Source organism: Saccopteryx bilineata, chromosome 2 (genome assembly GCF_036850765.1).
Source record: "Saccopteryx bilineata isolate mSacBil1 chromosome 2, mSacBil1_pri_phased_curated, whole genome shotgun sequence".
Lineage (NCBI taxonomy): Eukaryota > Metazoa > Chordata > Mammalia > Chiroptera > Emballonuridae > Saccopteryx > Saccopteryx bilineata.
Genome location: NC_089491.1, coordinates 234,793,981 through 234,817,202, shown reverse-complemented (window position 1 = coordinate 234,817,202; position 23,222 = coordinate 234,793,981). Strand labels below are relative to the sequence as shown.

General features: G+C 41.0%; 2 protein-coding genes across 6 annotated transcripts in view; both read right to left on the bottom strand.

The window, feature by feature from the left end:
• The window catches only part of CHEK1 (checkpoint kinase 1), a 46,367-nt gene extending 29,741 nt beyond the window's left edge, over nucleotides 1–16,626 (bottom strand). The window contains exons 1-5 of one of the 3 annotated variants that reach the window (XM_066259643.1): nucleotides 16,594–16,626; nucleotides 15,893–16,036; nucleotides 14,919–15,142; nucleotides 13,421–13,485; nucleotides 13,260–13,329 (exon numbers count right to left, since the gene is read on the bottom strand). In XM_066259643.1, the coding sequence (XP_066115740.1) occupies nucleotides 13,260–13,329; nucleotides 13,421–13,485; nucleotides 14,919–15,142; nucleotides 15,893–15,957 (424 nt within the window). In that variant the 5' untranslated portion in view covers nucleotides 15,958–16,036; nucleotides 16,594–16,626. Of the gene's footprint in view, nucleotides 1–13,259; nucleotides 13,330–13,420; nucleotides 13,486–14,918; nucleotides 15,143–15,892; nucleotides 16,546–16,593 lie in introns of those variants that run through there. The other 2 variants (XM_066259644.1, XM_066259641.1) reach the window with 2 other exon arrangements.
• Nucleotides 16,627–20,138: 3,512 nt separating this feature from the next.
• The window catches only part of STT3A (STT3 oligosaccharyltransferase complex catalytic subunit A), a 33,192-nt gene continuing 30,108 nt past the window's right edge, over nucleotides 20,139–23,222 (bottom strand). For all 3 annotated transcript variants that reach the window (XM_066259639.1, XM_066259638.1, XM_066259640.1), the window contains exon 18: nucleotides 20,139–22,992. In XM_066259639.1, the coding sequence (XP_066115736.1) occupies nucleotides 22,954–22,992 (39 nt within the window). In that variant the 3' untranslated portion in view covers nucleotides 20,139–22,953. The remainder of the gene's footprint in view (nucleotides 22,993–23,222) is intronic.

The following is a 23,222-nucleotide window of genomic DNA, read 5'->3' as shown; positions in this document are numbered from 1 at the left end:
AAAATCAATAAATAAAATAAAAAGGAAACAGCACATATATATATGTGCTGACACAAAACTGGATATAAGTGAGAAAAAAGGCAAGAGTTATAACAAATATCCATTATAACATGACCTTATCTTTTTTTTAAAGCAAGAGAGAAACCAGGAAGAGATGAGAAGCATCAAGTCATAGTGGAAGCACTTTAGTGTAGTTCACAATTGCTTCTCATACGTGCCTTGATGGGGTGAGGGTTAAGCCAGCGACCATGGGATCAAGTTGATAATACCATGTTCAAGCCGGTGACCCTGAGCTCAAGCCCAATGAGCCTGTGCTCAAGCTGGTGACTTCAGGGTTCAAACTGGGGACCTCATCGGTTGATCCTCTATCCACTGTGCCACCACCAGTCAGGCACATGCCCCAATTTTTATATTGGGTCTATGTGCAAATTTATAGAACAGTCATCATTGTTTTATATGCTTTTAAAGCTATAAACAACTGTCCCATAATACGGAATTCTTTAAAAATTAATTATATTTGTTTAATATGTAAGCCGTCGATGATGTTTACCTGTATTTGAGTTGGGAGGTAGCAACTGTAATTACCTTTTAATATCTATATGTGACATAATCTTTAATCAAGCACTGAAATTGAGTTTTAAATTACTTGTAAGTAGTACTCACTGAAAATACTAATGGATGACCACAGTACTCCTTGTATTTTGTTGTTTTGTTAAGCTTGCAACATAATACTCAAGTTAGAGAAGTACATATAATAAATTCTAAGTTAAGGAGTGTGGTTACTTCTGAGAAAAAAGGAAATACCCTTGTGAAGGAATACACAAGACGACTTCATATTTAGAGACATGCAATCTCTCTTTTTTTTGTTTTTAATCCCTCTTTACCAGAGGATTTTATGTAGCTTGAAACCTGCATTTAATCAAAAAAGGACTTAATTTGTAGATGAAGAAAGAGAAGAATTGATTATAGGCATCTAGGATTCAAAAAGTAATGGAAACAGAATTTTTTTAAAAAGCAAAGGGAATTCTCCCAGCTTGTGCATTCATTTCTCAGGATTCATGTGCATTCATTTCTCAGGATTCATCAACAGGCCATTCTGTGGTTCCTTTTTTCCCATACATCAAATTTCCCAAATATCTAAAATTTTGCTATGTGCCTTATGAAACAACTTGCAGAAGGCCAAATAACCGAAAAAGGATCTTAGATAGCTAGGTTAATAGATGAGTTAATAGAAGGTTATCTAAAAGTCACCAAAATATTAACAGTAGTTGTAACTGACTTGGGGTTTTTAGTGGTTTTTTTCACTTTCTTCTTTATACTTTTAATCTTATCTCATGATTATCTTTTATCTCTACAGAGAGGAAAAAAACTCCAATATTTTTAATTTGGGAACAAAGTTTTCATATTCCAGATATTATTATATATACACATCTCCATTATTTATATAAGCTGGCTTTTCTTAATTTATCTCCTTATACGAAAGTCAATTATAGAGTTCAGGAAAAAGTTAGAAAGAGGTTAATAAGACAAATACACTGTTACTTCTGTGGGTAATATTGCCAGAAAAAGTAAACTTCAAGATTGGACAAGATCTTAAAAGTACTTTGGTTCGGGGGACCAGAAGATGGCGACAGAGTTGGCAGATGTTACAACTCCCACCTCCCAGAACCAAAGTGGATTACAACTTAACTTGGAAACAATCATCTTGAAAAACCAACTTTGGACTAAACTATGAGGAATCTATAATCAAGGATCACCGAAGAAACCACACTGAGACTGGTAGGAAGGGTGGAGACGCGGAAAGGGCTGCCCCGCTCCTGGGAGCGAGCGATGGCCCAGAGGAATTCTCATGGTGGGGTGGGTTGCCCAGAGAGTTGTGGGTCCTCAGCCCCAGGATCAGAGCCCCAGCCTAGAGCCCCAGAGATTACAAGAGGCATATGGACAGTATTTAGCTGAGAGAAGAGCCAGGTTACTGTTTGTGAGAGGGAGACAGAACTCTCAGACCCAGGCTCCATCTTAAAGGGACCACACAGAAAACCTAGTTCACAGCCACTTACTCGGAGCTCCAGGAGCAGGGAGTGTTGAGAGGACTGGAGCTGCAAGAGGAGAGTGTGATTTCGGAAGCACAGGGAGAGACTGTGGGAGACAGCCATCCTAACCCCTGTGCTGTAGGGTCACTCCCCAAATCTAAAGTGGCCATTTTTCCTGGGAGAAGCAACACCAGCAAAGGGAAGCAATTACCCCACCCACTGGAGACTCTCCTACTCCAGTCAGAGCAAAGACTCACTTAGAAGCAGAGGGCACATCAGGGACACAGGTTTTGAGTGCTGAGGTCTGGGCTACCCCGCCATGCTGGGGTACCCCCACACTGCTGAGTACTTCCAAAGGGCGGGCGGGCCCAGCTGCAGCGTTGGTGGGGCAGCCCACGCGCCCTGCAATGCCCATGCCCAAACACCAGAGGTGCACTCAGGCCAGTGGGCAGACCACACCTTGGGAACACAGAGGGCACACCCACTGGCCAAGAGTAGATAAAAGCCAGCCTAGGAGTGTAGCTGATATTTACAACAGCACCTGGGCCCAGCAGAGAGGCAGCTACAAATTTTCGATCACCTGTAGCTCCAAGAAGGTTGCTAACGGCATCATAGGCAGTGACCCCCACTGGTCCATGTCACGTTCCAGCCAGGGAAGTCCAGGGCTGACACATCCAGTGGCCAGATATAGAGAGCATCAGCTCAGGACCTAATAACCCTTGTTAGAGTGGTATCTTAAGGAACAGCTCCTCACACCTGACCCAGCTAAGGCATTGAAAATGCCAACACAAATAGCAAAAAAAAGCAGTAGCAGAATATAAGTAGCCTACAGTGGATTACAAACAGCTGAAGTCAACTCAAGAAGATCTAGAAACAACACAACTGGAAGCTGGAGGCAGACAACACAAACCTTATACTCTGCTAGCTACACAAACAGCACACCCAAAGAAGCAGTCTATATACAAACAAAAAGGGAAGACAGAGAAGTGCAATCCAAATGAATCAACAAGAGAAATCCCCAGAAAAAGAACTGAATGAGATGAAAATAACCAAGATACCAGATACAGAATTTAAAACAATGATTGTTAGGATGCTCAAGGATCTTAGAGCAACAATGGATAGACATAATGAGCACCTAAATAAAGGGAAAGCAAGCATCAAAAAGAACACTGATATCATAAAGAGGAATCAGAAATGACAAATACAGTATCAGAAATAGAGACTACACTAGAAGGAATTAATAGCAGGCTAAATGAAGCAGAGGATCAAATCAGCAATTTAGAGGATAAAATAAATGAAACCACAAAAGCAGAACTGCAAAAAGAGGCTCAAAAAGTCTGAGGAAACTCAGAGCTCTGTGACAACATGAAAAGAAACAATACCCACATCATAGGGGTTCCTGAAGAAGAAAGAAGAATAGAGAACCTGATCGAAGAACTCACAGCTGAAAACTTCCCTAAATTGATGAAGGAAAAAGGACCGCAAGTTCAAGAAGCACAGAGAATCCAATTGAAGAGGAATCCAAAGAGACCTACACCAAGACACATCATAATTAAAATACCAAAGTTAAGAGATAAAGAAAGAATACTAAAAGCTGCAAGAGAAAAGCAGTCAATCACCTACAAAGGAGCCCCCATAAGGATGACATCTGATTTCTCAACAGAAACACTTGAGATCAGAAGGGGATGGCAAGAAATATTCAAAGTAATGAAGAACAAGAACCTACAACCAAGACTTCTTTATCCAGCAAGGCTATCGTTTAAAATTGAAGGAGAAATAAAAAGCTTCCCAGACAAAAAACAAACAAACAAGGAATTCATTACAACCAAACCAATGCTGCAAAAATGTTAAGGGGCCTGTTGTAAACAGAACAAAGGGGGGAAAAAATCTAGAAGAGGAATGTTTATTTAAAGAATAAAATGGCAATAAACACCTACAAATCAATAACCTTAAATGTAAATAGATTAAATACTCCAACCAAAAGACATCGGGTAGCTGCACGGATAAGAAAACAGGACCCATACATATGCTGTTTACAAGAGATCCACCTCAAAACAAAAGACACACATAGATGGAAAGTGAAGCTATGGGAAAAAATATTTCATGTAAATGAAAATGAACATGAACAAAAAGCTGCGGTAGCAATAATATTTGACAAAATAGACTTTAAAACAAAGGGATAAAGAAAGTGACTATATAATGATAAAGGGAACAAGCAATCCAACAGGAAGATACAACCATTATAAATGTCTATGCGCCTAATATAGGAGCACCTAAATACATAAAGCAGACTTTGATGGATATAAAGGGTGAGATCAACAGCAATACTATGTCTGACCAAGTGGTGGCGCAGTGGATTGAGCATCAGACTGGGATATGGAGGACCCAGATTCGAGACCCTGAGGTCACCAGCTAGAGAGTGGGCTCATCTGGTTTGAGCAAGGCTTACCAGCTTGAGCCCAACATTGCTGGCTTAAGCAAGGGGTCACTTGGTCTGCTGTAGCCCCAGTCAAGGAACATATGAGAAATCAATCAATGAACAACTAAGGAGCCACAATGAAGAATTGATGTTTCTCATCTCTCTCCCTTCCTGTCTGTCTGTCTCTATCTGTCCCTCTCTCTGACTCTCTCTGTCTCTGCCACACACACACACACAAAAAAAATAGCAATACTAGCCCTGGCCGATTGGCTCAGTGGTAGAGCGTCGGCCTGGCGTGCAGGAGTCCCAGGTTTGATTCCCAGCCAGGGTACACAGGAGAGGCGCCCATCTGCTTCTCCACCCCTCCCCCTCTCTTTCCTCCCTGTCTCTCTCTTCCCCTCCCGCAGCTGAGGCTCCATTGGAGAAAAGTTGGCCCGGGCGCTGAGGATGGCTCTGTGGCCTCTGCCTCAGGCACTAGAATGGCTCTGGTTGCAACAAAGCGACACCCTAGATGGGCAGAGCATCGCCCCCTGGTGGGCATGCCGGGTGGATCCTGGTTGGGCGCATGTGGGAGTCTGACTGCCTCTCTGTTTCCAACTTCAGAAAAATACAAAAAATAAATAAATAAATAAAAATAGCAATACTATAATAATAGGGGATTTTAATGCCCCAATAACATCACTAGATAGATAGATCCTCAAGAAAGAAAATTAACAAAGAAACAGCAGCCTTAAAGGACACAGTAGATCAACTGGATTTAATAGGTATCTTCAGAACCTTTCACCCTAAAACAGCAAGATATACATTTTTTTCAAGTGCTCATGGTACATTTTCTAGGATAGACCACATGTTAGGACACAAAATGAGTCTCAATAAATTTAAGAAGATTGAAATCATATCAAGCATCTCCTCTGATCACAATGGCATGAAAGTAGAAATCAACTACAACAGAAAAACTGAAAAACATTCAAACACTTGGAGAATAAATAGCATGTTATTAAATAACAAATGGGTTAACAATGAGATCAAGGAAAAAATAAAAAAAAATTTCCTTAAAACAAATGAAAATGAACATACAACAACTCAAAATTTATGGGACACAGCAAAGGCAGTCCTGAGAGGGAAGTTCATAGTATTACAGGCATACCTTAAGAAGCAAGAAAAAGCTCAAATAAACAACTTAACCCTGCATAAAAAAGAACTAGTAAGAGAACAGCAAGTAAAGCCCAAAAGTAGTAGAAGGAAGGAAATAATAAAGATCAGAACAGAAATAAATGACACAGAGGCTAAAAAAAAAAATACAGAATATCAATGATACCAAGAGCTGGTTCTTTGAAAAGGTAAACAAGATCGATGAACCTTTAACCAGACTCACCAAGAAAAAAAAGAAAGGACTCAAATAAATAAAATTAGAAATGATAGTGGAGAAGTAACAACTGATACAGCAAAATACAAAGGATTGTAAGAAAACACTATAAAGAATTGTATGCCAAAAAATTAAGACAACCTGGATGAAATGGACAAATTCCTTGAAACATATAATCTTTTGAAAATCTGGAAGAATCAGAAAATCTAAACAGACTGATTAAAACAAATGAGATTAAAACAGTTATCAAAAAACTCCAACAAACAAAAGTCTTGGGCCAGATGGCTTCATAGGTGAATTCTACCAAAAATTCAAAGAACTCACTCCTATCCTTCTCAAGCTATTTCAAAAAATTCAAGGGGAGGGAAGACTTCTAAGGTCCTTTTATGAGACGAGCATAATTCTGATTCCAAAACCAGGCAAAGACAACACAAAGAAATAAAACTAAACTATAGGCCAATATCCCTGATGAACTTAGATGCTAAAATTCTCAACAAGCAAACCGCTGACCGGGTGGTGGCGCAGTGGATACAGCGTCGGAATGGGATGTGGAAGACCCATGTTTGAGACCCCAATGTTGCCAGCTTGAGTGAGGGCTCATCTGGTTGGAGCAAGGCTCACCAGCTTGAGCCCAAGTCGCTGGCTTGAGCAAGGGGTTACTCGTTCTACTGAAGGCCCGCAGTCAAGGCACATATAAGAAAGCAATCAATGAACAATGAACATGTTGCAACACGCAAAAAAAACTAATGATTGATGCTTCTCATCTCTCCGTTCCTGTCTTTCTGTCCCCATCTATCCCTCTCTCTCTCTGTCTCTGCTAAAAAATAAAAATAAAAAAATAAAAATAAAAATTAGCAAACTGGATCCAGCAATACATGAAAAAAATCACACATCATGATCAACTGGGATTTATTCTGGGGAGGCAAGGCTGGTACAATATTCACAAATCAATCAATGTGATTCATCACATAAACAAAAGGAAGGAGGACAATCATATAATAATATCAATAGATGCAGAAAAAGCATTTGATAAAATCCAGCATCCATTTATGATCAAAATTCTAAAAAAGTAGGAATACAGGGAACATACCTCAACATGACACAGAGGCTAAAAAAAAATACAGAATATCAATGATACCAAGAGCTGGTTCTTTGAAAAGGTAAACAAGATCGATGAACCTTTAACCAGACTCACCAAGAAAAAAAAGAAAGGACTCAAATAAATAAAATTAGAAATGATAGTGGAGAAGTAACAACTGGTACAGCAAAATACAAAGGATTGTAAGAAACCATCTATTTCAAACCGATAGCCAACATCATACTCAATGGGAAAAATTAAAAGCAATCCACTTAAGATCAGAAACAAGGCAGGGGTGCCCCCTTTCACCACTCTTATTCAACATAGTTCTGGAAGTCCTAGCCACAACAATCAGACAAGAAGAAGAAATAAACGGCATTCAAATTGGAAAAGAAGAAATAAAACTATCATTATTTGGCCCTGGCCAGTTGGCTCAGTGGTAGAGCGTCGGCCTGGCGTGCAGGAGTCCAGGGTTCGATTCCCGGCCAGGGCACACAGGAGAAGCGCCCATCTGCTTCTCCACCCCTCCCCCTCCTCTCTGTCTCTCTCTTCCCCTCCCACAGCCAAGGCTCCATTGGAGCAGTGTTTGCCTGGGCGCTGAGGATGAGCCACTAGAATGGCTCTGATTGCGGCAGAGCGACACCCCAAGATGGGCAGAGCATCATTGCCCCCTGGTGGGCGTGCCAGGTGGATCCCGGTCGGGCGCATGCGGGAGTCTGTCTGATTGCCTCCCCGTTTCCAACTTCAGAGAAATAAAAAAACAAACAAACAAAAAAATCTATCATTATTTGCTGAGGATGTGATACTGTACATAGAAAACACTAAAGTCTCAGTCAAAAACTATTGGACCTGATAAATGAATTCAGCAAGGTGGCAGGATATAAAATTAATATTCAGAAACCAGAGGCATTTTTAAATACCAACAATGAACTGTCTAAAAGAGAAATTAAGAAAACAATCCTCGTCATTATTGCAACAAAAAATATTAAGTACCTAAGAGTAAATTTAATCAAGGAAGTTAAAGACTTATACTCAGAAAATCATAAAACATTGATAAAAAAAATCAAGGAAGATAAAAACAAGTGGAAGCATATACCATGTTCATGGATAAGAAGCATAAACATCATTAAAAATATCTACATTATCCAAAGCAATCTATAAATTCAATGCAATTCCTATTAAAATACCAATGGCATACTTCAAAGATACAGAACAAATATTCCAAAAATTTATACGGAACCAAAAAAGAACATGAATAGCCTAGCAATCTTGAAAAAGAAGAATAAAGTGGGTAGTATCACATGTCCTGATAGCAAGTTATACTACAAGGCCACTGTACTCAAAACAGCTTGGTAGTGGCATAAGCACAGGCATATAGATCAATGGAACAGAACAGAGAATCCAGAAATAAACCCACACCTATATGGACAATTGATATTTGACAAAGGAGGTAAGAGCATACAATGTAATAAAGACAGCCTCTTTAACAAATGGTGTTGGGAAAATTGGACAGGTAATGCAAAAAAATGAAACTAGACCACCAACTTACACAAAAATAAACTCAAAATGGATAAAGACTTAAATGTAAGTCTCAAAACCACAATCATCTTTGGAAGAAAACAGGCAGTAAGCTCTTCGACATCTCTCACAGCAATATATTTACTGATTTATCTCCATGGGCAAGGGAACAAATGGACAAGATGAACAAATGAGACTATATCAAACTAAAAAGATTTTGCACACACACAAAAAAAGATTTTGCACAGCTAAAGACAATATGAACAAAAAAAAATACAAACCACACAATGGGAGAATATATTTAACAATACGTCTGATAAGGGGTTAATAACCAAAATTTATAAAGAACTTGTAAAATTCAACACCAGGAAAGTAAACAATCTAATCAAAAAATGGGCAAAAGAAATGAATAGACACTTCTCCAAAGACATACAGATGGCCAATAGGCATATGAAAAAATGTTCAACATCACTAATTATTAGAGAAATGCATATTAAAACCACAATGAGATACCACCTCACACCTGTCAGAATGGCGCTCATCAACAAAACAACACAGAATAAGAGCTGACAAGGATGTGGAGAAAAGGGAACCCTCCTGCACTGCTGGTGGGAACGCAGATTGGTACAGCCACTGTGAAAACAGTATGGAATTCCTAAAAAAATTAAGAATGGAATTGCCTTTTGACCCAGCTATCCCACCTTCAGGAATATATCCTATGAGTATCAAATCACTGATTCAAAAGAAGAAATGCACCCCCATGTTTATGGCAACATTGTTCACGATAGCCAAGATCTGGAAACAGCCCAAGTGTCAGTCAGTGGACGAGTAGATTAAAAAGCAGTGATACATATACACAATGGAATACTATGGGGCTGTGAAAAAGGAAATCTTACCTTTTGCAGCAACATGGATGGACCTGGAAACTATTATGCTAAGTGAGATAAGCCAGGCAGAGAAAGAAAAATATCATATGAGCTCACTCATTTGAGGAATCTAATGAACAATGTGAACTGAGGAAGGTAATAGAGGCAGAGGCGGGATCAAAGGGACCAAATTAAAGTGGTCAAGGGGAAAGGGGCAAGGGGATGAGAGGAGGGGATCAGAAAAGGGAAAGAGGGGGAGGGGCACAAAGAAAACTAGATAGAAGGTGACAGAGGACAATCTGACTTTGGGTGATGGGTATGCAACAGAATTGAATGACAAGATAACCTGGACATGTTTTCTTTGAATATATGTACCCTGATTTATTGATGTCACCCCATTAAAATTAATAAAAATTTATTTATTTAAAAAAAAGAAGAGAGGAGAACAGAAGCTCCATATCCACGCATGCTGCAAATGGCTTTTTCCAGTCTACCTGAATCATTACCAGCTAGAAGCAGCGGTCATTGGGACTTGGACATGAGCTGCAAAGTATAGAATGGTGACAACAATTTCAGTGCCATGCGGACTTTTCCTGTGGGGAACTTTCCTGGACTCCTGCTCCCTGTGACAGCTCCTAACAGACTGAACTGTGGTTGGGTTGCATTTTTCAGGGATTTGGCATGGTGATGGGGCCAACTTGGACTTGGTGAACATGTTAAGAACACTACTCTTTTATGGATTCTTGCTGTATTGGCCAAGAGTTTGCTTAAAGGCTTTTAATCACTGTAAAAAAAAAAATAGAGGACTGGATGAAGAAGATGGGGCACATATACACCATGGTATACTATTCAGCTAGGAGAAAGGATGACATCGGATCACTTACAGCGGAATGGTGGAGTCTTGGTAGCATTGTGCGGGATGAAATAAGCGAATCAGAAAAAAACAGGAACTGCAGGATTCCATACATTGGTGGGACATAAAAGCGAGACTAAGAGGCATGGACAAGAGGGTGGTGGTTACGAGGGGTGGGGGGAGGGAAGGCGGAAGAGGGGGAGGGGGAGGGGTACAGAGAGAACTGGATGGAGGTTGGCGGAGGACGATCTCTCTTTGGGTGATGGGTATGCAACAGAACTAAATGACAAGATAACCTGGAAATGTTTTCTTTGAATGTATGTACCCTGATTTATTGATGTCACCCCATTAAAATAAAAAATTTATTTAAAAAAAAAAAAAAGGAAAGAGATTAGTGACAGCAATTCCTGGAGGGAAAGGGGGAAGGTGTTGGGGGGAGGGAGGCAAGGGGGGTATCAAGGGGAACACGGGGGTGAGGGTAGAGATATATTCGGTGGGATAATTGAATCTATGTAAACACAATAAATTAAAATCAATAAAAAATTTTTTAAAAAGTACTTTGGTTCAACTAGCCAAGCAACGTTTAAATTCTCTTTATAATGTCCCTGATAATCAATAATCCAGTGTTTGACTCTCATGTTATAAATTCACTCTTCTCCAAAGTAACTTATTCAGGTTTTTTTTTTTTTTTTTGTATTTTTCTGAAGCTGGAAACGGGAGAGACAGTCAGACAGACTCCCACATGCGCCCGACCGGGATCCACCCGGCACACTCACCAGGGGGCGATGCTCTGCCCCTCCGGGGTGTCGCTCTGTCGCGACCAGAGCCACTCTAGCGCCTGGGGCAGAGGCCAAGGAGCCATCCCCAGCGCCCGGGCCATCTTTGCTCCAATGGAGCCTCGCTGTGGGAGGGGAAGAGACAGAGAGGAAGGAGGGGGGGAGGGGTAGAGAAGCAGATGGGCGCCTCTCCCATGTGCCCTGGCCGGGAATCAAACCCGGGTCCCCCGCACACCAGGCCGACGCTCTACCGCTGAGCCAACCGGCCAGGGCTACTTATTCAGTTTTTATGCAGACCCATTAACAGGGGTCATCCCTGTAGTAATCCAAACTGTTTCTGTATAGTTTACACCCAATGAAGATCTGCATTTAACAATTAGTAGGTTTCTCCTGAGTTCCTTCAATTATTCCTTATTATACATAGTTTTTAGCCCTTTCATCATTCTCGTCATTCTCCTATAAAAGTACTTCAGTGGCCCACATGCATTCTATAGTATTATCCCAGGATACTTATTATTTCTGGTGTGTCCGCACCAGAGAAGTGCTGGACTATTCTTCTCACTCTGAATATTATCACCTCAGTTTTTCAATGACCAAATTGCACTGGTGATTATTATGAACTTTGCTGCCTAGTAGTCGTCTGTTGTAAACTGCATTGCTACTGAAGATATGTTCTCATCTGGTACTTTTTTCAATACAAATATTGGGCTTTAGATTTTTCCCAAATGGAAAACAACTTGTTAATTCTGACTCACCTCTCTGATGTGCAAAATTCATTCATTCAATAAGTATTTTTGAAAGCCAACTATTTATCAGACAATATTCTAATGCATTAAATACAGCATTCAACAAAACAAAGAACTCGCCTGACCAGGCGGTGGCGCAGTGGATAGAGCGTCAAACTGGGATGCAGAGGACCCAGGTTCGAGACCCTGAGGTTGCCAGATTGAGCGCGGGCTCATCTGGTTTGAGCAAAATTACACCAGGTTGAGCCCAGGGTCGCTGGCTCCAGCAAGGGGTTACTCAGTCTGCTGAAGGCCCGCGGTCAAGGCACATATGAGAAAGCAATCAATGAACAACTAAGGTGTTGCAACGCGCAATGAAAAACTAATGATTGATGCTTCTCATCTCTCTCCGTTCCTGTCTGTCTGTCCCTGTCTATCCCTCTCTGACTTACTCTCTGTCTCTGTAAAAAAAATAAATTAAAAAAAAACAAAACAAAGAAATCACTACCTAATGTAGTTAACATCTGTCATTTTTTATGATCCTGATTCTATAAGCTTTCACCATCCACCCTCTCAATTTCATCCATAAAATATGGCTAAACTGCCTGACCAGGCAGTGGCGCAGTGGATAGAGCATCAGACTAGGATGCGGAGGACCCAGGTTCGAGACCCCAAGGTCGCCAGCTTGAGTGTGGGCTCATCTGGTTTGAGCAAAGCTCACCAGCTTGGACCCAAGGTCGCTGGCTCGGGCAAGGGGTTACTCAGTCTGCTGTAGCCCCACGGTCAAGGCACATATGAAAAAGCAAACAATGAACAACTAACGTGTCGCAACGAAGAACTGATGATTGATGCTTCTCATCTCTCTCCGCTCCTGTCTGTCTGTCCCTATCTATCCCTCTGACTCTCTGTCCCTGAAAAAAAAATATGGCTAAACTCCTTGTCCCTTTATCCCAATCACAGATTAGCCTGACTAAGCAGTGGCACAGTGGACTGGGACGTGAAGGACCCAGGTTTGAAACCCCAAGGTTGCCGCATGAGCGCAGGCTCACCAGCTTGATTGCGGGATCATAGACCTGACCCTATGGTTGTTGGCTTGAGCCCAAAGGTCGCTGGTTTGAGCAGGAGGTCACTTGCTCTGTTGTACCCCCCCACTCCCAGTTAAGGTACATATGAGAGAGCAATCAGTGAACAGCTAAGGTACCGCAACAAAGACTTGATGCTTCTCACCTCTCTCCCTTCCTGTCTGTCCCTATCTCTCGCTCTCTCTCTGTAACAAAAAAAACAAAACTAATATTGTTAAAAAAAAAAAAGGTACAAGCATGACAAAGCTAACATCCAGGCTATTCCAAAAGAAACTAACATTCATTAATTCATTAAAGAATTGTTTAAGACTATTCATATAGTTATCTATCAAGAGAGCTACCCTTGCATCTAGCTCAGATTTCTCTATCTCATCCACAATTATATCATGAAGGACTTGTGAAGTCTAAACATACTACAAGTCTCCAAAATTTCCAAAACCTTTCAGATTCTTTGCCCAGAAATTTTAAAAATGCAGAAGTCTTGAAACAGCTTTGCATGGCTATACCAAAATAATCTAGGTAGCAGTGACAAAATGCTAAACTTACCTCTTTCATCCAATAAGAGATTTTCTGGCTTAATATCCCTGTGAGTTATTCCAATACCATGCAGATAAATCTAAGAAAGCAAAGGAAAGCATACTAGAATTTAGTAAGTAACTTCATTCATACTAATTTTAAGTAAAATGAAAAGAGACAACTATACTTACTACCCCTGCCATGAGTTGATGGAAGAATCTCTGAGCATCTTGTTCAGGCATACCTATATCTGGCTCTATAGAAGTTATGCAAGTTAGTTTACAAGGTAAATATAATTAGGAATCAACCACATAACCTCCAAATTCTAAGGTTAAACATTGGTGATTATACTTTAGCAAACAGAAGCTTATACTAGCAATTAAGACTCTCTAGTCCACTAACACATACAATACCTAGTAACTCACATTAACCCATGTTATGTGGTGAAAATTAACACAGAAAAATTAGAAATAACAATCTATTATCCAAATCAAGAATGCAAATCATACCTTGAAAGCCCCTACTTTACTTATTTTAACCATGATTTATTTGATCTTTCAATTTCTCCTCTAATTTCATCAAAATGTTATGCCAATATTTTTCCACTCCTGAAATGTAATTGTCAAAGTGGAAGCTTGGGCAAATCTCAGCTAATTTCAATAAATATTTAACAAATTTAAACTTCATATAACCTCTCACACTACCAAGTCATGAATGCCTGTGTAATTTCTTTGGGAAACAGTTTTATTAAGAAATAGCCTATTGTCAGTTACCTTTTTACATTTTGATCTCCCTTGTTAACTCATGATTTCTTTTATATAAAAGAAATAAATACTTTTGAGATAAATACTGGAGATTCTAATAACTAATTTTGACTATTAATACAATAGCTTTAAATAATAAATATAGATCCACAGATTTTATGCACTTCTCAGTGTTCTGTAACATCAAGCCTTTGAGTCTACCTGAACATTTAAGTAGCAGAAACATAATTCACTTAATGTATAAAAGCAATCCTAGGAAATTCCAAATTATTTCACTAACATAAAAGAAAAAATGTAACAACATGGTATTATTTTGCATCTGTAAATACATCCAATAATTTCGTGTAATTAGTGTTTACAAAAAAATTATAAAAGCGCCTGGCCAGGTGGTGGCGCAGTGGATAGAGTGTTGGACTGGGATGCTGAAGACCAGGTTCAAGACCCCAAGGTCACCAGCTTGAGCGTGGGCTCATCTGGTTTGAGCAAAAGCTCACCAGCTTGGACCCAAGGTCACTGTCTCGAGCAAGGGGTTACTCGGTCTGCTGAAGGCCCACGGTCAAGGCACATATGAGAAGGCAATGAACAACTAAGGTGTTGCAACGAAAAACTAATGATTGATGCTTCTCATCTCTCTCCGTTCCTGTCTGTCTGTCCCTATCTATCCCTCTCTCTGACTCTCTCTCTGTCCCTGTAAAAAAAAAAAAAAAAAAAATAATAATAATAATAATAAAAGCAAACAATGCATTGATTTCTAATACTTCACCATGAAATTACAGTTTATCATTCTTAAAATCTACAAAGCAACAATACCAACCAATTCATAAGCAATTCTCAGTGGACAATGACCAAATTAGCAAACCCAAGCTTAAAAAACAAATTTAGAAACTTTGTTTAGTAGAATATTTAACTGAAATCCTTTCCATACCTATTCGATCAAAAAGTTCTCCTCCACTACAATATTCCAGAAATAGATATTGGATATTGCCTTCTCTCCTGTGACCATAGAATTTCACTACATTCTCATGATTTAACATTTTATTGATACAGATCTCTTTCTTAATATTTTCTGGACAATCTACAGCACGCTTCATGTCTACAATCTTCACTGCAACCGCTTCTTCGGTTCTTCTATTCACAGCAAGTTGAACTCTAAAAAGTAAAAGGAAAAGGAAACGTTATAACATTCCAGATGCTTGAATTCTATTAATTTTAAAACTTCAAAAGATCAAACATGACCCATCCAAAGCTATTTTTCCTTTATTAATTTCTCCACCAAGGAGAAACCATGGTTTCTGCTATATTCTCAACAGACACTACTCCTTTCTGAAATGAGGTATAAGAGGTAATGCACCAAGGAAATCATTATGTTATATGGCCAAAAGTCACTTAATAAACACTTGAGAATATAAACTACAGTGGGATAATAGTAGTTCTAGGCCACATTTTATTTTAGTAACATTACCTAACGTTTATTCTTCCTGTGGAAATTGCTGTAAGCACCTATGGGGTAAGGACTGCAACTGCCATCTTACAGCTAGCTAAGAAAACAAAGGCACACATGACATTTGGAAGCTTCCCTAAGAACAGAACAATTTGACCCCAAGCAATCTGACTCCAGAGTCCGTTCACTCGCTCCTCTAACTTCTGTGCCCAACACCCAATAAGGAACACGTGGCAGGAGAAACTGACCGCAGAGGTCCTTTCCAGCTCTTTAGAAACAATGTCAAAGGGAAAAAAGGCCTTACAGCTTCAGCTTCCAAGTCTTGGGTTTCAAATGCAGAGATGTGTCTTCTAAGGCCCCATTTATTAAATAACAACTCCAAAACAACGAATATGCCCTCAAACCGGGCCAGACAGAAAAGGAAGCAAGTATGAAAGCAGGGGCGCGGGCTCACTCACTCTCCATAGGCACCTTCTCCCAGGGTCTGCACCAAGTCCCAGTCTTCCACGAAGGGCACCGCCATGGCCGCTCTGTCCCACGGCTGTAACCGGCGGGGTCCAGAGACTCGGGGATGAGCGCCAGCTTCAGCACCTGTGAAGCCACTGAGCCGCGCGCCCTCAATATAAACAACAGCACTGTTCCCCCTGACACCTCATCGCCCACATTTCAACCCAGCCCAAACCGCAGAAAGGGTTCTAAATCGTGGCGTGCGGTTCTGTAACTCTGCAACCCCACGCACACCGAGGGCACATACTGGCCTTTCCCGTCCGGAGGAAACAGAACAGCTGTGACAAGGCGGGGACAATGCCCCGGCGGATATCGAGGGGTGAAAGGTGGGCTCGGGGCCGAGAGCACAGGGTGCAGGGACCAGGAGTTGGCAGCGCCCCTTCCCACCCCTGCAGCGTCCGCTGGGCCGGGAAGAGGCCGGGGCGGGGCCAAATTGCCCGACGGGCGGGAGGCAGGGCCGGTGGCACGCAGGCCGGGAAAGAGGTAGTCCCTCTACCACCGGGACCGCGGTACTACCCCCTCCGCCCTCTGGAGCCGCCCCTCCGGGTAGGGGCGTTTGTCCGAACCCGTGGCCATGACTCTCCTAGCTAATGCGGACCCTGAATTCGTCGGTAGACGCCCTTCCCCCCCCCCTACCCGCCGCCCTCCTCACCAGGCCGTCTTCTGCCCGCTACTACAGGAATCCAAATGCAGCGTTTTTCCCGCCAAAACTGGCTAGCGCCACAGTGTCGCAAACGCGCGCGCCCTACCGTAAAGCAAGGAGGTGCGCTTTCCCGTTTTCGGGTTTGGAAGGCCGGCCGCTCGGAGTGGATGGGAATGGCAACTGGGCCTTACCCACTGTGGGTCTGGGAGGTCTCGGCTACCAAACGTATCCATGTCAACGGGACAGGACTGCGGGCCCTGCTTGGGCCGCGCACGAGCGGAGAAGCTGGGACCGGCTGCCCAGAACTGGTTCTGGGCGGACGAAGGAACGCGGGGAGCCGCAGGGCGGCCCCGGGAACCGGCCAGGAAGGCGTCGGGCAGTTTGAGGCACTGTCAGGTGACCAGTTTTGCCGGGTTCTGAACCGGCTCCAAACAGTACCCAGCCGCGCTGTTTAGAAAAATAGAGAATCTTCATGGCTTAGTCTTCCGTGCCTTCTCATTCTGAATGTGGAATTTACACTGGCACAACAGAAAGGCTGTTTTGCCTCATTTTACAATTCAGGTGTTAAAAGTAACCAGTTTATGGGAAAGTAAATTCTGGGGAAAGGGGCCTGTTTAAGGAGTAAGTAATGTGGAAAACTTAAATAGGTTTCACCTTGGCAGTAAAAGAGTGGGGAGCCCCAAGATTCAGGCAACATCATCTCCATTAAATTCTCCACCTCTTAAAACTGGGCCACATACATGGGGCATAACTAGCTCGATTGTGTTACGGGTAACGGAGGAAAATAAATGTAAAATAGGTTACAGAAAAATGCACACATCCGTTTTCAACCAAGACTGGAGCCCTTCAAAATGCCTATTCAAGAAGTTAACCAGGACATCACAGGTGAGGCTTCATGTAATAAAGGAAGTTTTCAGGTCACTTACTATTCAATACATTGTATGCTGCTCAGTTTCCTATGTTTCTGGACAGAATTAAAAGTATCAGCCTGAATAAAAAGGTATACAGACTAGGCAGAATGCAGTTAAAGCTAGCATATGGGAGAATGCCCAGTAATCTCTGTTCCCTTCTGAAACCTACTAAAATAGTATACCTTTAAAAGACACTAGAAGAGAGTATGAAAAACAGAATTTTGGCAAGCGGAACGTCTTCAGTTAAAACAAAGATGAATCCTAGAGCCAACAATGCCAAAGCAGAAAAGCAACTTGATTTACAATCACGTAACTTCCCAACGGCTCAATCAAGTAACTGAAAGGTAGATGAAGGTGGGGCATAAAAGAGGGTAGGTTCAAAGACTAGGTAAGAAGCAAATAGACCCTTGGATCCAGAGCTGCCCCTCCCCAAAGCTGGAACAGACTTGAGGATAAACACATGGTATCTGAGCTAGAAAGCTACAAGGATGGTTCAAGGCTTGGGTGCTTTACTGAAAACAAAGGCATTAAGTTTTGCACTGAAGGTTGGACCTCTTACATCTTTTTTCCACGTTACTCTTAGAAAAATCTGGCAGCTTGGTTTGTATCCTTACAGCAGTGATTTTCAACCTTTTTTGAGCCGCAGCACATTTTTTACATTTACAAAATCCTGGGGCACACCACCTACCAAAATGACACTCTAACACAGTACATATACATATAGTTAATAATATAGTTTCTAAATGTATTTATACTCAGTGTGAAACCTGGGCCTGTTTCGATGAACACAAAAGGCAGGTATGGTAGGACTCACACGAAGCTCTTCCTCAACAGTTCTCAGTCTCTCTGTTTTTAGTTTTTATCGCAGTCAAGCTTGAGAAGCTCAGCTCACATAGATATGTGGTTGAAAACGGGCGCAATGTCAAAATAGCTTTGTTGGCCAGAATGGGGAACTCCTTCACAACAGATAACCAAAAACTGTCCAAAGGAAGATCAGCAAACTTTAGCTTTGAAGTTAGATAACATTGTGATGCATTGTTTATCACCCTCTGCAGGGGGGCTCTTTTAAAAAGAAAAAGGTCAAATATCTATATACACCATCAGGATAGACATAACCAGCTGAGGCTGAGGCTTTATCTAGTGGTGGCAACATTTACCTCCAGTCCTGATCAGGATTAGAAATCGGGACCATGGGGAGGAGTAGCAGCTTCAACTACTCGCAGTGGCCACACAATGACAAGTGTGCGGCAGCCTGAGCAGGGACCTTCCTGGGTGTGGATGAGAGGCGGCCTACTATTGGTTCATCGCTAGTGGTTGGGATAAATCCTAGAACAGGGGTCCCCAAACTTTTTACACAGGGGGCCAGTTCACTGTCCCTCAGACCGTTGAAGGGCCGGACTATAAAAAAAACTATGAACAAATCCCTATGCACACTGCACATATCTTATTTTAAAGTAAAAAAAACGGGAACAAATACAATATTTAAAATAAAAAACAAGTAAATTTAAATCAAGAAACTGACCAGTATTTCAATGGGAACTATGGGCCTTTTGGCTAATGAGATGGTCAATATGCTCCTTTCATTGACCACCAATGAAAGAGGTGCCCCTTCCGGAAGTGCAGCGGGGCCGGATAAATGGCCTCAGGGGGCCGCAGTTTGGGGACCTCTGTCCTAGAAGGTGACTGGTCAGTGAGTGTTCCCTGTGCCTCCACTCTTCCTGTCGCTGATAGCTGGAGGGATTGTGAGGGGAATGTTTATGTTTGGACGGAGGCGGCTGGCGGTGGGCCGGATAAATAGCCTCCGCAGGCCGTAGTTTGGGGACCCATGTTTAATTTCCCCATGGCACACCTGACCATGTCTAACGGCACAATGGTTGAAAAACATTACCTTAGAGAATATGCAAGCCTTCCCAAGGGAATGTTATCTATATAAAAGATCTGCCTAACCTGTGGTGGCACAGTGGATAAAGCTTTGACCTGAAATGCTGAGGTTGCCCATTCAAAACCCCAAGGTCTCCAGCTCTGAGCCAGGGCTCATCAGCACTAGGTTGCTGGCTTGAGCATGGGGACATTGGCACAGCCCTGATCAAAGCACATACATACAAGAAGCTCAATTCACAACTAAAGTGAAAGCAACTATGACTTGATGCTTCTCACGCTCTCCCTTCCTGTCTCTCTCTCTCTCTCAAAAAAAAAAAAAAAAAAAAAGAGCTAATTCTAAGATTCCAGTATCAGGGATTTCCTAATGTAACAACTCAACCAAATCACAGCAGTGAGCCTGACCCTGCTCCCCAAATAGCTTTCCCATCAGCTTTTTAGGGACCCGCTCTTTTTCCACAAGAGAAAGAAAGGGAGAGAGGAAGGGAGAGAAATGAGAAACAGCAACTTGTAGTTGCAGCACTTGAATTGTTCACTGACTGCTTTTCATACCTGCCTTGAATGGGGGCACCAGCTGAGCAAGTGACCCCTTGCTCAAGTCAGTGACTTTTGGGCTCAAGCTGGGATAGTTTTGATGATCCCACACTCAAGCTGGCGACCTCGGGGTTTTGAACCTGGGACCTCAGCATCCCAAGTTGATGCTCTCTTCACTGCACCACCACCAGTCAGGCTAGGGTCCCACTCTTAAAAAGAGCAGACAACCAAGAATTTAAAAAGGACTTTAATATGAAAGATGTCAAAACAAAGGAATATTCAAACAAAAACACCCCCAACATTAAAAACTGTGATAGCAGAAAATAAAGAAACTAAATAGATTACAAAAAATTATTTTATAAAATCTTCCATGAGGAAGCATGAAGATGGAAACCAAAGTAAGAATAGTATGAGAGACTTATCTGCAATGCCCACCATCCAAATAGCTTATTTTTCAGAAAGAGAAATAGATTAGGGGAAATCCACAAATAACTGAGGAAATTTCCCAGAACTGAAAACTTGACTTTCCACACGCATAATGAACGATCCACTCTAAGACACATCATTTGGAAAATTCCAAAACATTACATATAAAGAGAAGATTCCAAGAGGTTTGAGGTGGGAGTGAGAGGGAATGGACACATGCAAAAAAAGGAAAAATCAGAATAGCACTGTATTTCTCAACATTTAGAACAGAGAAAATAATGAGCCCATGCCTCCAAAATAATTCTAAGGAAATGTTATTCATAACCTGGAACTCTATTAGCAAACCAATTAAGTGTGGCATGAGACATGCAAGATCTCAAGAAATTTACCTCCTACACACTTTCTCAGCAAAGTGTGACAGAGGTAAATTAGAGGTGACAGATAAAGAAATGTAAGAGGATTAATATGCATAATAAAACAGTGAAAGGATACACCAACCCAAGAGTTGTGTAGCAAACCTAAAGAATAAATCAAACAGGGACATACCAGAACAGAAAGACATCACTAATGAGTCTGAACAAAGAAAAAGAAAGTTGGCACAAATGAAGTTGAGTTTGGGGAGAAATTAATGATAAGTACAAAAATGAAAAAACTACAAAGTTATGCAGGTAAAAAAAAATAGTAGCATACCACATGGCCTAGTTGTGGAAAGCCATAGGGTTAAAAACTATAAGGTTCTATATAACTATAATAGAACCTTAAAATGTTCCATGGGAATAGCAGGATGGTGAAAAAGAGCTAAATTCTCAATTCCCACACCAGAAAGCCAACAGATGACACCTAAAATTGAAAAATCAATACATAGCAAAAGAAAGTAAGCTATTTAATGAGGTGGAGGTAAGCAATGTGAGAATCAGCAGAGTTGAAAGTAATTGCCCTTCCTGGGAGTGGAAAACACTTGTTGCTTTTTAGAATTGAGTTTTTTATACACTAAGTGTACTCTAATAATGCAAATGAAAAGTAAATTTTTCAAAAAGATGGCTTCATGCAGCCTAAAAAGTAACAAAATCATCAAAGCAACATCTATAATGATAAAGGGTTATCCCATTTATACTATGGAGGAAGACCATTAATGATCTCTAAATGGTATTCATATTGGTAAAAGAAATAAAAAATAAATAAACCTCAGAATAACCTCTTACAATAGGGAGAAATTCTTATATAAACTAAGTAATGTATTTTACCTATAGTAAGTCAAATATTACATCAAATCTAAACTTCACACAGTTGAAGCACTTTATATATATATTGTTTACTGTGTATAGAAGTATACCTGAGCACACTTTATAGGAGCACCATTTTTACTTATCTAAAAGCCATGTAATTGCTCCCATTCCTTCAACAGGTAACACTAATTAGTTGCCTTGTATTTTTAAAAATGATTTAAGGTTTGGAAATACCACTGATACTTGTCTTATGTTGTAAAATACATACAATGTCCTTCTCTACTGTGATTTTAAGTTTCTCTTCCCCTTTACCTCCGTCACGCTAGCACTGCTTTCTAGGTACCTGCTACTAGCAATTCTTTCTCTTAACTCGTAAGCTAACTTGCCAAGGACTTCAAAACCAGATCATTGAGATTATTAGTGGTATATAACAACAACAAATAGGCAGAGATTAAGGGATAAAAAAGCTCTCCTTTAAATAACCATAGAATTTTAGTGTGTAATCTAAAGCAAAGGAGCAAAGAGACATTTGCTGTATCATGGATAAGTGAGATACAAGCTGGATTTCAAATAGGTATGCATGATTCCATTTCAACAGCTTCCAAAATATCTACTAACCATCAAGTTTTATATATAATGTTGGAGGAGTTTCTTCCTCCACTGATAATGAAAACAATTTCACTGTTTGTCTTGAGTCTTCAAAACCGCTGATTTATTCTCCCTGTATTTATTCCTGCTTCAAAACAAAACAAAAAACGACCTAGCTAATCCCAAAGAATAGTGAGATCACCTTCTCTCCCTCCTAAAGTCAGAGTTTCAGGGATGAGATATGTTGAAAAGAGACATGACAGCAACACAGCTGCCTTTCCTCCCAGAAATGGCACTCCTCTAGTCCCACTTATTCATTCAATAAATGTTTATTGAGCATCCCGTGCAAGGCATGGTGCTCGGAGCTGCAATTTTTGAAATGACAAAACTGTTTATATATGTCGGATCTGATCTAGTCCTAGATAGTTTCCCTGATTTGTGAAAGACAGAATGTCCCTACACAGCTGATTTAGAGAACTAAAAACATGGATGAGGTCTGCTTTCTGTCTATCAGCCCAGCATAAACTTTGCCTTCCTCAAATCAGTTAAAAGTAAAAACAAATAAGGCACATTAAAAAAAAATTCCCCCCCTTTAATGGACTAAAGTAAAGCCATGACATTTCATTTGGTAACCTGCTCAATTATATAACTCTTTGCATTTGGCCCAGCCCCTACTGCCAAGGGCAAAACTTCCAGAGAAATCTAATCCCATCGTGCTGTTCTTTAAACTGCATATTTAAAAAATGTCTTCAGCGTCCTAAATTTGACGCGCTCAGTGCAAAGCATATCAGAGCGGGACGTAATCTTTATGTCCTTGACAAGCCTCGATTATCCAGGTCCTTTACCTGCAACAAAAAATTTAGTATTTACAATCAGGTCAACTTGGGAGAGCTCCCCTTACCCAGACGGGGAGGACTTATGTTGGATTCTACTGCCTGGTTTGGCTTTGTGATTAATCAAGCACTAGTTTGAGGCTAGCTACTCTCTGCTTAGCCTTTTGAAATACCTCTGTGAGGAGCAGTATAAATGATCTACCTTCCAAATACATCAAAGTATGTTAGAGATAAAACACACT